Below are 14,559 nucleotides of genomic sequence, written 5' to 3'. Positions count from 1 at the left end.
GAAAAAAACCCGAGGAAAAAAAGCACCGCTGAAAAGTTTCTCTGCAAAAGTATGACTGGCACACAACGAGGCGGGTGTTGTTTGGTATCATTCGAAGGTTCCCTCGTCAGTGATATGAAATCTAAGCCCAAGTTGACCCCAGTGAAGTTACTACCACTGACCGTCGCGACAGAAACCAGGAAGACACACCTCTGGAGTAGCATCTAACGTCCGACACGCGTGTGTAGGTCAGATAGAACGTGTGTGTGTGTGTGTGCGTGTGCAGAGTTTAGTCATGAGAGCTGACTTAAACCTTCGACCTGACTGAAGACTGAGAACTGACTTTGGCTTAATGCTGTGAGACTTGACTTACTTGAGATTTGACTGCTCGGAAACTCGGCCCGACTTGTGATTTGAAAAAAAGACAAAATCGAAAGAAAACAAAACAAAAAAAACACTGGAGGGCCAAAACCACATAGCTTATGTATTTAATTATTAATCCTATAAGGCAGAGTGTGGCTGAATTATGTAAACCTACTGTACGAACAGAAAAAAAATCAGTAATGTTTTTTTCATAATGCTCAGTATATTTTGAGGATTGTTAACTCAAATACTTAAGATTAATATTAATGCTTTTTTATCTCTATATTGTACTATGAAGCAGGGGGTACAAGTTTTTATGAAAATTTCATTCAACTGAACTGAGAGGACCCGTGGTCTGAGCTTGTGAATCAACACTACCAAAAAAAACGAAACGCGGTTGCTATTGTTCACATTTCTAACCTTGACTGCAATTGGTCAGAGAAACCTTGAGACATGACTTGGGCATTGCTCAAAAACCTTAAAAACCTAGAAGCCTCTCTATGTTTAGTGCATTTTTTTTTTAGGAAAGGTTTTGAATATGCTGTTGGCAAAACTCATGGTGTATCAAAACCTAATAAACATCTTCAAAAAGCTTCAAAGTGAGTGTATATTTTCATTTAGTTTATGAGTCTTAATTTAATGGTGCTGCTTTCACCTAAAATGAGGTGTCAGAACTGAGCTGGTATAAAAATGGGAAAAGCTTCTTTTACTATATTCATGTGCGTATGTAAATCAGTCTGTCAGGTTTGTGTGCGTGTGTGTGTGTGTGCAGAGTTTAGTCGTGAGAGCTGACTTAAACCTTCGACCTGACTGAAGACTGAGAACTGACTTTGGCTTAATGCTGTGAGACTTGACTTACTTGAGATTTGACTGCTCGGAAACTCGGCCCGACTTGTGATTTGAAAAAAAGACAAAATCGAAACAAAACAAAACAAAAAAAACTGGAGGGCCAAAACCACATAGCTTATGTATTTAATTATTAATCCTATAAGGCAGAGTGTGGCTGAATTATGTAAACCTACTGTACGAACAGAAAAAAAATCAGTAATGTTTTTTTCATAATGCTCAGTATATTTTGAGGATTGTTAACTCAAATACTTAAGATTAATATTAATGCTTTTTTATCTCTATATTGTACTATGAAGCAGGGGGTACAAGTTTTTATGAAAATTTCATTCAACTGAACTGAGAGGACCCGGGGTCTGAGCTTGTGAATCAACACTACCAAAAAAAACGAAACGCGGTTGCTATTGTTCACATTTCTAACCTTGAGTGCAATTGGTCAGAGAAACCTTTAGACATGACTTGGGCTTTGCTCAAAAACCTTAAAAACCTAGAAGCCTCTCTATGTTTTGTGCATTTTTTAGAGGAGAGGTTTTGAATATGCTGTTGGCAAAGCTCATGGTGTATCAAACCTAATAAACATCATCAAAAAGCTTCAAAGTGAGTGTATATTTTCATTTAGTTTATGAGTCTTAATTTAATGGTGCTGCTTTCACCTAAAATGAGGTGTCAGAACTGAGCTGGTATAAAAATGGGAAAAGCTTCTTTTACTATATTCATGTGCGTATGTAAATCAGTCTGTCAGGTTTGTGTGTGTGTGTGTGTGTGTGTGTGTCTGTTTGTCAGCAGCGGATGCATGGGTCACTGGTGTGTGTGGACAAGGTGATCATCCACACTGGGAGACCGACGGTTCGGCGGGTTACACCCCCACAGTCCGGTGCCCGATCCTTCACACCAACAGCTCCCACCCAGATTCTCACTCGAACCTTAGACCTAATCTTAACTTGATGTTAACCCACACACAGCACTTGGAGGATGTTCTCACTCTCCAAAATGTCCTTACTCTGAAAGTCAAGTACACACACACACACACACACACACACACACACACACACACACACACACACACACACACACACACACACACTGATGTCTTTGATGCTTGTCTCTCTAAACATCTTCAGTACTGGAAGAAGGGTCCAGCCCTGTCTCCCGTTCTGCTTGTGTGTGTGTGTGTGTGTGTGTGTGTGTGTGCGCGCGCTCATAGCTTGGTAGCTGCCAGATTGCCCCCCCCCCTTCGGTCACGCTGGAATGCACTTGTTGCCAGATAATTGCATCCTTGTCATAAAAACCTCACCAGGAGTGATGACAGAGGGGTGATAATGGCTGCCGTTTTAACGGCCTGACCGCTCTTTCTGTAACAGTGGATGAACGTGCAGGGACCAGCCTGCGCCTCCGGGCAAACTATTTTCAGGGACAAAGTCAAAAGAGATCGCACCACACGGACACGTCAAGTGGAATCTGTAGGAATGCTACAGTTCAGGCAATTAAGGATCCAAATAGGGCGGATGTCAGCGATGTTTAGACAGCGGTTACTGAATAAATAATGTAACTCAAATGTGCACAGGAGTAAAAACATCAGGGATATTTTTTGACACCCAATATTATCCATTTCTTACAACTTCTTCAAATGAATAATACCTTTAATAAGCCGCTTTGCAGCTGAGACAGAAATCTGACCACTGCAATCTTGTGAAGGAAAGATACGGAAACTAGTCCCTGATCTTCCTTTAATAAATCGAACACACATGAGGCTTGGCATTTATGAAAATTTAAACCCGTTATAACTTGAACAGTATTTTCACTTGGATTTAATGCTTCTACACATAAAAATGTTTCCTGCTGCCAGAGGATGGGTCAGGATATGTCTCCACAAGTAGAAGGTTGACTCTAGAGTGGGTGGAAGTGCAAGTGAAATTCTGACTATGCTGCTGATTGACCAGAGTCCCCAAAAAAATGATTTAAAATTTACAGGAAGACTGTAGAATGTAGTAAATGCAACTCATTTGAAAATCAACAGAAATAGATCACCTGTTTCTTTTTTTGGACAACTGAAAATGTTTTTATACCCGAGCCTTGCGTGAACTTAGCATGTAGCAGATATCGCAATGTTTCATTTGCTTCTACTGTTATTTCACAGTCATTTATTTCAGTCTCACTTTTTACTGGATTCTTTGTGAATTTCTGCACTTTGACTTATTCCCTAAGATGTTCTGTTTGGGAAAAAAAAAAAATCAATAGCTTTTTTTTTCTCGACTGTCTGAATCACGGTCTGGAAACTATAGTTGGTGAAGAGACGCTGGAGCTTTGAGGTGCAACACACTAACTTGGCCCAGCTGTGTAACATCCTGGAAAGAACTTCATCCAGTATTAACTGAGGATCAATGTGGAAGTTTTGCCTCTGCAGAGGTGTTTGAACTGAGCCACTGAGGAGCAGGACAACTCTAAATTAAACACCAGAGAGCTTTTAAAACACTTCTTTAAATTGTATAGTATTGTATTTGTTGTTTTTTTTTAATTATTTATTTGAAAATGTGTTATTTATTTCAAATTTTCAAAAATGCTTCGACGTTTGCAGCACCTAGTTTTTGTTGTTGTTTCGTTGTGTGCTCAGTTTAAGCCTTGGATGTAGCCAATCTAGAAGTTTTTCGACCTAAATTGTTGTTGTTCTTTTACATGAAGGGGAAAAACTATTCAAAAAGAGTCTGTCTAGCCTAGAAACTGGTTGGTTAACAGACTCTAGACCTGTGTTATGGCAGGGTCCTGCTGAATTACATGAAATAAACCAATTCCGTCAGTATTAATGCAGGTTAAATGCAGAAAGCAGTGAGTGACCTCTACGGCTGCTAATATGGTACTTTTGAAAGCATGAAGTCGCTATACAAATATCAATCATCAGCCCTGAGGCATTAATCTCCCATCCTCCCCCTCTGTCCATCCTACCTTCTGATTGATGTGGACTCGGAGGAGAATGTTCCTGTAGCTGTGGCCGTCGTTGACCTGCAGCACCGCCCCGTCCTCCGTCCCCTCCGAGCCGTCGTGGATGTACTGGATCTGCTCCCGCGACAGCTCCTCCAGTTTGAATCGGCTGAGGGGCCGGTCGCTGTGGAGACGGGTGAGCCGGCCGTGGCGGGGCGAGTCAAGGACCATGACCAGAACATCAGCTGGGTTATCGGGGTCGTCAACCTGCAGGACCGACTTGGTGATGGTTGCCAGGGCAGCACGGCCCTCCACATGCAAAGGAGCGAGAGTCATGACCCTTGGAGGCTGGAAATGATTCAAAGAAAAAAGGGAAGAGAGGCTGGGAGTGAGAAAATTCTTTCATTACAACCTAACAGATATGACAGACAAAGATAGATTCGATTTCGATGGATTGCAACACCTTGCTTTCAGAGTAAAAAGCAAAGTTTAAGTGTTGAAAATGGTAAAAACTTTTCAAGGCTGGCTGAGAGCACAGCCAAGACACCCAAACTGTCAGATGATGATGAATTCTCTCCCAGAGGCTCAGGGCATGCAGGCCGTCGTGTCCTGCTGCTGAGGAGATGAGGAAGATGAAGGTAAGGGGGAGGTTAAGCAGGGCGCCTCATTAAGCTGCACTCAGACATACCTGAAGCCTCACTGCGGCTGAGGGAAAATTTCAGCTGGCTGACAAAGTAATTTTAGGAGCACCGGTGAGAGCGGAAGACCTCCCATTGTGAGCAAGGATATGACTTTATCCACAACTCACTGTGTGTCGGCCTCTGTCTGTCTTTGGACCACTGTGCTTCTAATAAAGGGACTGAGGATTAAAAGTGCAGAATGTGGATACTTGTGAGACCATTTTGGCCGGTCCGCCATTCTTTGAGAAAATAATTAGAACTTGGATTCTACACAATTCAGTTTCTTAAAAAAGAGATTAAGCTCCACTATGGGATATTTCTGAAACAATAACGGAATGGAACGAAACTTGCAAGTGTTAGTTACAGTCAAGCTACTTATAAAACCCAAGTTTCGTATAAAGCTTTATGCAGCCATTTCCAGAGAACAAGCTCCGAAATGTCCCCTGTACAGCACCTACTACGGCACCAAACAGAAAACGCTAGCAGGTAGCTGGTGAAAATAGCGGAAGGTGTAGTAGCTAAAGAGCCAGATGTTTTTCTCAGGTCTGTGGCATGTGTAAAAAGGCATTTTTTTTTTAACCAGCCATAACAACTGCCAGTGGGATATAAGGGCTGTTTGTTGCTCTGTCTGTGTTTCTGCCCACTAGTGGTAAAAAAATAAAATTATCACTTAAGGCAGTTTTAATGGTTAGTTTACACAGTTTTGTATGTATAGAGAATAACTGAATATACACCCTACCACCCCATAAGTTTTTACAAACTGCAAATGTACCTTTTTTTTTTCTTCCACAGTTTTTGAGACTAAAATAAACAAATACTTGCCTACGCATACACGACCTTTAACTTCAGAACTAGTCAATGAAAAATGGGATGGGTTGGAAGTGCTTTTGACTCTTCTGTGTGTGTGTGTGTGTGTGTGTGTGTGTGTGTGAGTGTGAGTGTGAGTGTGAGTGTGTGTGTCTGTGTGTGTCTTTGAGTATCTCACACACAAAACAAAGAACATTAAAAGTAAAAGACAGAGAGAAACGGCAATGATGCAGATCTTTTTATCACGACTCCCTGCCAAAACATTTGCTAGCGGCCCAGATTGGCAGCGACTGAGGCACAGGAAGAGATGCATGCGCTGTCTCCGCAGAGACGCCACTCTGTCACGGCCCTGAATCAAACCAGTCGTCAGGCACGGAGCTCCGGGCTGCTCGTCCTGACGCAGGGCTTGGGTCCAATTCCTTGCCCTCGTTGGCTGCTGGCTGAGCTCCAGCTCTTCGCCGTTAGAGCAGCGGCTTCAGCAGAGGAGGACACATGAAACAAGCTGGCGCCAGAGTGAGGAATGACTTGTGGAGGGTCATACACACACACACTCTCACTGTGTGTCTTTGTACCAAAGTGACCTCTGGCTGAAATTGCTAGACAACGAAGCTTAAAAACACAGAGGGAGCATGTTGCTATCTGCAGCCCCTTGCCCGTTGTGTTCCGGTGGGGGCCGAAAATTTTAAACGTCAGAGGATTTATCTACAAGAGACAGGCAACTGGGCCCTCAGGCGCCCACCTAAATCCTATGTCGTCACTGCTGCAATTCGTAGGAGGAAAACAAAAGGTTTTGGATGCGTTGGTGGGGGCTGAAAGTGGATGTGTGTGTGCTGCCTTTAAATCGTGCTAAGACATGCTAGCTCACTAAAGGGAACCAGCAAAATCTCCCCCTGAGGCAGACGAAAACAAACTCAAACATAGGCACAGTCAGGTAGGAGGGCCAACCTTTTATCCAAACCTTTCAGGTGAGGGAGAGGTGAGGTTCATATTTGGGGGAGAGCTGTCGTCACTCATGGGGCCCTTGGAGCTCTGCAGTACTTCAAGAAGATGGAGAAAGCTTTTTTGTGCTGTTTCCTGGGGGGTTTTTCATTTGCTCCTTATTTTGTTTTGCTTTTCCTACTGCGTTTGTGCTAGATGGTATTCACAGACACAACGGACAGAGTGGCAACATTTCCCAAGTCGATTTCATCCCTGTCTGCCTGTAAGCCTCTTTGGTTTGTAACAACGCCTTTTATCTGCAACCGTTCTTTCATGTTTTTGTGCCAAGCTCTCACAAAAAAGACTGCTGTTAATCTGAACCCATGGTCAAAAAAGAAGTACACTGAAGTATAGTGCATTACGTACGGTGTATATAGTGCACTGAAGTACAATCATCATGGTTTTATAGGACATTTTTGTGCTATACTTTACACCCCTATTTTTCATCAACAACAAAAACCCAAGGTAGAAGATGACTTGGTATTGACTGACAGCGAAGGGCATCGCAGAGCATCCACAGCAAGGAGAGTTTAGTACCAACGATATCGCCAGAGCAAAGCAAAACGTTTCAGAAACTTAAAGACTGCAACTCTAAGATGAAAATGTGGGCTACAAAATACTGTGTGCTTTGCGCGGGTGAGACCTAAACTGTAGAAATGCCATCAGCACGTATCAGGCTCTTAGGATCTTTTTATCAAACGAGGCAGCCACTCCTGTCAGAGAGGGGGTCTGCAGCTCAGATCTTTCATTCCTGAGGCTAAACGCAAACTAAAGTGCCCGCTGGCTGGGGATCTGATGGGGATTTCAATCAACATTTTCTTCCCCCGCTTTTAGTTAAACAAGGAGGCTGAGCAAGCACAAACTGTCTTTTTCTTCATGCCATCCTGCTTTGCAGTCAACCTGTTCAACAGTGCCTTTTTTTTATTTGTATTTAAGAGCAATATACAATGTAGTTTGCTCGTGTCAGCTCTGGCTGGTACAAACTGTGTATCTGTGCATTCATATTAACTTAGACATATCCTGTCTCCTTACATACAGTTTGTGGTGTTGCCGATAACAAGCTAAAAATCAAAAATGCACTCAGTGTGCACATTTCCAAATCCGTTCTGTAAATGCTAGCTGTGGTCCGGACATGCCGAACGGTTTCTTTCAAAGCAAGTCTGCAAAACCGTGAAATTTCCGGAAACACGGGAGACTTTGTGAAATACAAATGACAGGTACGGATAAGATCTATGAGTTCAAGAAAAGGCAAGGTGATTTTATGGTTATCTTTCTCTGTAACAGTTACGGCACAAATAGCTTGAACAATGAGGACACTGAAAGATACATCAGTGTTTGTGATGCTCTCAGACATAGAGTGGGAGCAATCACAGGAGACTCTGTGGCTGTGTATTTCTTATTTTGAGATGTTTTTGACATGTTTGTACCTGTATTTTTTGGGAGTGAAGGAGTCACTCAAAGATGGAAAAACAGCACAGTGAGTCGATACTTGTTTTCAGAGAACTCTGTACATTGGATTGACTTGGAGACGACGGAGAGGTAGCCACCTGAACAGAAGACAAGAGTGACATCTCGTCTCGCAGAACCCAACAGCTCCTCATACTGTATCTACAAGACAATATGGGTCCCCGGTGCCTTCCAAATGACCCAAGTGACTGTTCCAGAGATGACTCACCTTAATAATTCAGGTCTCATTAGGTTTAGGCATCTAAAGCTACTGGGTTTAGGTTAGGTAAGGATTGTTGTAATGGTAAATGGAAATGTTGACTGTTGGTAGGAGATGGGAGGCAAACAGTGGTTTCCACGTTCAAAGAGAGACACTTTGCAGGCTCCTCTGTGGAGTCGCTTCTGGTGCAGGGAAAAAAGTCTGAATGCATGTGTCTGGCATATGTTTTTTTTGTAAAGAGTTTAGCTAGAGCATTGGTCTGCATTTGCCTGGAGATGTTGGCCACGATGCTCAGGTGGGTTCTCTGTCGTCCAAAAGAAAATAACATCAAAATTTTAGGTTTTTCTAACGTTCAGGCTGTTCGGTGTAGACGAAGATGTAAACACCCAAACACCATGCAAAGACTTTACTGGCTGTATGAATTCATCTTATCTGAATTGAAGCATATGTACTATGACCATAACATTTGTAACAGTTTCTCTGTCTTTTGTAGATGCATCATTCGATCATTCCTTTTTGTCGTTTTGCTATATCATATTCTATGTGAACAGAGTTGTTGATACTGTTGTGCAGCCATAGGAAGACAACCTTTTTTCTCAGAGCGGAGCCCAGGATTGTACGTGACTGCAAAAAGGCAGCAGAATGGGCTGAAGCAATCCAGCCAGTGCTTCCAGCCAAGCTGGAATTGCTCAATACACTGAGGATGGAGGAAGAGGAACTGGCAGACGCGGCACAGCTGTTTGGAAAGCTTTGGGTTGAGGACACAAGTGAGGGCCTGGACGAACATGAGAGGGAATCAGTCTTGGAGCCATTCAAGTTTGTATCCTACAGCACTGAAGACGTGTGGAAGTTCTGTGAAGAAATTATAGATAGCCAAGGGTATCTGGGGCACTGTGAATACCGAATGGACAACAGTCTTTTTACAACTAATCACTCTGAATACAAATAGTAGCTCACTTCTATTGTTGTTATATGCTGTGTTTGCTGAATAGAGGGCAACTGAACGTTTGATCATTTTTTCAGTTTGTGTGGTTTTGGCTTCGTTTTGTTTTTTTAATGAAGAACTTAATAATTCACTTTGATTAAACCATAAAGAACACAGAGCTACGTCAGTGTATTCTAAGATAAGCCTTTTATTGACCCCCCCGTGGCAAATTTAGGTGTCCCTGCTGCAGCACAAGGTCAAAAATAGCACAGGCATGCATTACTCAAGCAATATACATAAACCTAAGCCAATAGTGCAGTACAGTCTAAAAGTTATGCATAATGAGTAAAGTAGCAGCAAAGCATAGTATATCGACTGTAATAGCACACAACATAACAGTGTCTATAACATGATAAAATTAGACATAGGAGGTCTTATCACATAAATAAGAGGCTAATTATTTTAAGATGACAATTATGGTTTAAGTAACTATGCCTACCTTTCATGTGTGCCGCCATTGCTTGCATAGTTAAAATATTTATCGGCCCATGTCTCTTTCAGAGATCTTCAGGTTTGCAGCCAAGTAGACATACCAGATCAGTACCCACAGCTGTCGATCTTTCATATTAAATTTGGCTGAGTGCGGTAAAATGCCGTAGCATGTTATTCTTCAAAAGGAAATTCTGAATGAGAAGTGTGTGTGTGTGTGTGTTTTTCAGAGAGGCAGGAAGAGAGCCCTAAGCTCCAGCTGTTCAATATACAAGCTTTATGTTTTCCAATGAATTTATGTCGCCAGGCTACGTGGACTGAGTCTATCTCCTGTTTTGACAGAATATCAAATCAATAGCGGGAATAAATAAGATACTGTTGCTAATATATGTTGCTACACTGGCACAGATGCCCACGTTACGTCGTACGTAGACAGAATAGGCTAAATCAACACGCAGGTTACGCTACATTAAACGTATTAATAGTTTTCACGTTACAATGTTGACTAATTCATTAAATATAAATCAATGACAAAATCCTTTACACCGGAAGTGTCTACACAATTTCATTTTCTATTTTTTGTGTATCCTCGGGTTGCATTTCCTGCCCTGACAGTGGAGCCGACTTGGCGGCGGAGCCCGCACCGGAAGCGACCAACCGAACCCACCTTCCCGAGAGGTTTTGCAGAGCTATTTCAACATCGTACCATTTATTTTGCTCCTCAGAGAGAAAAGTCATTATTTGTCAGTAAATTTAACCTTTCAACAATCCAGCGATCCTCTTGCTTTTCCGGTGACAGCAGTGCTGGAGAAACGCAGGAGTAACTCCTCAGATATTTTCTAAAAACATCACAAGTATAATCTTCCATCACAAATCCTAAACATCTGGCCTCAGCTACTTTCGCTATGACTTTAAGCGTGAACACAACCTACACAGAAATTGTACAGATACTAATATATAAAACTAACCAGAATAAAATTCTGCACTGGTGAAGAAGTTAACACAAAGGTGTTATGGATTCTTTGCATAAAAAAAGGCTGCTGTGTTAAAGAGTGAAAATCAGCTGCTGTAGAAATGAGCTAATCTTGAACTAGCAGAAAAGTGGTGGACAAAAGTGGCCAACCAGTTGTCACTCAGGCAAACACAGTCAAACACAGTCACCGAGGTTGCATAAGCTGCTTCTGCTAATATTGCCTGAGAAAGTGGAGCGATCAAGGGATGGTGCAACTGAACAGAGAGACTGTGGCTCCGCTCAATCACCGTCGACAAACAGCTCTCTGAGCTCTGTGTGGCTGGAATACTAATTCACTCTGGGCCAACTCAAATCCTAAGAAAGGAGCAATGTATGCCCATGAAGTGGGTTTTGTCAGAGCAAAGACCTTGACAAATACAACTGTCTGCAGTGTTGACTAAACACTGACGAGGACATGGCGCCAAAAACCGTCTCAGTTGTTTAAATTGCACCTATTTAATGTGCAGGGTTTTAGGAGCCCGGAAAAGTTTCCCTACCTGCATAGACCATATTCATCTCTTCATCTTTTCATTTCAGTTGTTTGTTTCAGTTTTTTATCATTCTATTATTTACACTAAGAAACTTTACTATACCAAAGCCGCCTTTTAAAAGAAGACACTTTTCTTGGAAATCTGTGGGGACAGATTTGGATGATTTTGTTTTTCCTGAGAAAAGACAAATGAAACATTTTCCACTCAGAGAATTACATCATTATTTGAATTGGTTATGCACGTTTTCAGCTCTGCTGTGTTTAATCAACCATCTGCCACTTTGTCTCGTCAGCTATGTAGTTTCTCTGTTTATCACTGTCTCACGCACACACTGAGAGCAGCGTAACACAGCTGTCACACTAACCCATCAACAAATCACAGCGAGGCAGCCTTTAACCCCTCGTTCCTCGTTATTTTACATATTTGTGCCGAAAATCAGCGGTCAGCTCGACAACAATCCCGGCCTGCTGTCAGGCGGCCATCGGCCATTGCCGGCCCCGGCGTCACCCCCCCGAGGACAGGGTCTCGTGACAGTGAGTGATGAAGATCAGCTGGGATGGTGCAGCAAAATGAGAAATGGCTACTCTCAAAAAAATGGGTTGTCACATTCACCAGCTTAACAGTGATCGTAAAAGCTGCTATCGCTCATATTTCCACGTTTTTCATCGTTTTTAAAAACGGATTTTTTTACTTTATGTTGTTGACTATATGTCTATTGGGTAACATGGCGGCCATATAGCAGGTCATCAGCTGACAGATAGATAGATGGAATATGCCGTTATCTTGTATTGAAGGGAACCGGTGATTTAGCCACTGATTCATCTGACTGATCGTGTCTTCAGCTACATAATACGATCAGGTAGGTGAGCCTACCGTGTAGCTGGCGACGTAAATATACTATCTAGCTGTAAACATTATCAAATGCAAATATTTTCCCCATAGTCTTTTTCCAACTGTCAATATGGGACTGAAGTCTTTCCGAGATGTAAAAAAACAAAAAAGACAGAATAGGATTTTGTGGGCTGTTTGACATTCAAAGGGGGCAAATATTCAGTTATTTAAAGCAGATCCATTGAGATCATAATAAAGTAGTGCAAATTGCTAGCGCACGGAAAAAGAAATTCTAAATACTAATTTCTTTGTTTTGTTGATAGAAAGTGGATATGTCTCTTTGTTCTACCACCCTACGTAGGAGTAGACTTCCGGCTGTGTCATTTTTATCCGTCAGTTCTTAACTTGTGTTGTGTGAGGATCTAAAAACTAAATGTTAAGCAGTGTCTTCACTGTTCATGTTTGCAGCAACTTGCACAAAGTTTGCATGGCATTTTGAAGAAAGTTTAAAAAAAAAAAAAGGAGCCCTGTAGAAAGTGTCTGCGTATTTATACCGTACCTGCATTGACACGGCTTGGACTTGGACTGTTTCTGGTTGAGAAATCAGCTGGGGGTCTGCAACACGCAAGGTGAACTCGCCAGTCCTACAGAAAGAAAGAAAGAACGAAAGAAGAAAGCAGAAAGCAGATCGTTTAAAAACCACCCTCAAATTAAGGGGGGGTCAAAGTTTGTTCCCTCTCTCTTTCCTAGGCCCACTCTTGAATGAACAGGAGCTGGGAAACAGCCTTTAGGCAGCCCTCCGGGTTCCTGGGAAAATGAGCCTAGTCATGAGGCCAGTCATTAGACCTAATCACCTCAGTGCCGACCGGGGGAGTGGAGGACAGCAACCGACACATGAACGAGCACACACCAGCCCACCTGCTCGCACTCTTATCGTCACCAGTACGTCCTCTCCCCGTGCCACCTCGGCATCATCAAAGACAAGGCTAATTACCCACAACTCCCCGGGGATGGAGGTGGGACAGGGCCGACTGCAGCTGAAGACAGAATGACTGAGCAGGTTGTGCGTTTAGTGACGACTGAAAGGAAAACGTGGCTACGAGCTAAAGCACGGGAAGTGTTCATAAAGGTACTACAGTAGCATAAATATCGCTTTGTTTATTTTAATAAACTGAAATAATCTTTGTGAACAAATGAGTTCTGTTAAACATAGCGCTTTTCCAAAATGAGCAGTTCTCGCCACAAATCCTGTTGCTTCCTGTTCATTCAGTATCAAGGTTTCACGCAAATGCCGGAAGTATTGTGCTGTTTATGTAGTGTGGAGTAAGATGAGGGTGTAACGCATTTGACTTTCAACACGTCCCGCTCTGAGCTAGAAGACATGTTTACTTCTTTAAAATATTAAACTATGATGGTGATGATGATGATCTTTCCCCCACCTTAATTAAAGGGTCAGTTATCTAACCTTGTAAATACCTTAACGCACTGTATTTTCCATGTGCGTACAGTCGGATAGATGAAGGAATGAGAAATCAAAAATGCTGCAACGGAACATAATCCAGTGATTGGATTGTGACAACAGCGGGTGTGATTGTAGAGCCCTGTGCTTTTAGACGTGCCATTTCTAAGAAGTCAGTACCGTCGTGATTTAATTTTAAAGAGTCTTTTATGTTTCATGTCGCATATTTAATTGATGAATGCATGCTGAATGAGCATGCAAGCTGTTTTATATAAAGATGGGCTGGGAGATAGAACCGTAATGAAAGGCTTAACGAATGGTTTGATTATGAAAACGTTGTGAATCGTATGCTGTGGCCTTCACAGTCACCGGATCTTAAGGCAACCGAACACCCACGGGGGGAGACTTTGGAGCAAAGTGTTAGAACGCGCTCCCCACTACCGTCAACAAAACGCCAAACGCGACATGGAAAATCTACGGCAGGGAGAACTGAAGCTGTCCTGGAGGTTTCGTGCTCGCCTAACACCTCGCTTAGACTCTTTACGTTGGTTTTTACATTCCTTTGTTACCCATCTGTAGATGTACTATCTACCTTTCAATACTGGTAGCCTAGCTACGGGCCCATACACACTTGCCGTATCAAGTGGAGATGGAAAAGATGGAGAAGATGGAAAAATCTGACTGCAGTCTGTCTTAGTAAATGTATGTACTAAGACAGATTTTATAAATGTTTATTGCAAATTCAGCTGCTGTTATCACGAGGTAAGAGGAGACAGACCATGGATGTGTCAGGGGAAATTGGACAGTGAGTGGCTACATCCACAGAGCACTTACTGGGAAAGTGATTGTACACTATGGGAGAAGTAAAGATGACGTATGTGTCTCGGAGAGGTGGCTACGTTTGCACCTGTTCGGCATCTGGCTAGGATGTGTTCAGACCACCTCCTGAGATTTGCATCTGGTGAAATCTGGTTTGAACAATCACATTTTCAATCCGCCTTGAATTCTTTTTTTTTTTTTTAAACTTGGCTCCTCTGAGACTGGATAGCTATCGAGTCCGCAGCATGAGGTGACTCGCAGGCTCTTGTAGCGCTTTGACATCATTTCGGAGCCCCAC

At 42.5% G+C, this 14,559-nt stretch overlaps 1 protein-coding gene across 1 annotated transcript in view; it reads right to left on the bottom strand.

Moving 5' to 3' along the window:
• The window catches only part of fras1 (Fraser extracellular matrix complex subunit 1), a 235,343-nt gene that overhangs the window by 68,572 nt on the left and 152,212 nt on the right, over positions 1-14,559 (bottom strand). The window contains exons 27-28 of the mRNA XM_040154916.1: positions 12,543-12,627; positions 4,129-4,452 (exon numbers count right to left, since the gene is read on the bottom strand). Coding sequence (XP_040010850.1) covers positions 4,129-4,452; positions 12,543-12,627 — 409 coding nt within the window. The remainder of the gene's footprint in view (positions 1-4,128; positions 4,453-12,542; positions 12,628-14,559) is intronic.

Source organism: Xiphias gladius, chromosome 19 (genome assembly GCF_016859285.1).
Source record: "Xiphias gladius isolate SHS-SW01 ecotype Sanya breed wild chromosome 19, ASM1685928v1, whole genome shotgun sequence".
NCBI classification, from domain to species: Eukaryota; Metazoa; Chordata; class Actinopteri; order Istiophoriformes; family Xiphiidae; genus Xiphias; species Xiphias gladius.
The sequence above is the reverse complement of the archived record's forward strand: the minus strand, read 5'-3'. Positions and strand labels throughout refer to the sequence as shown.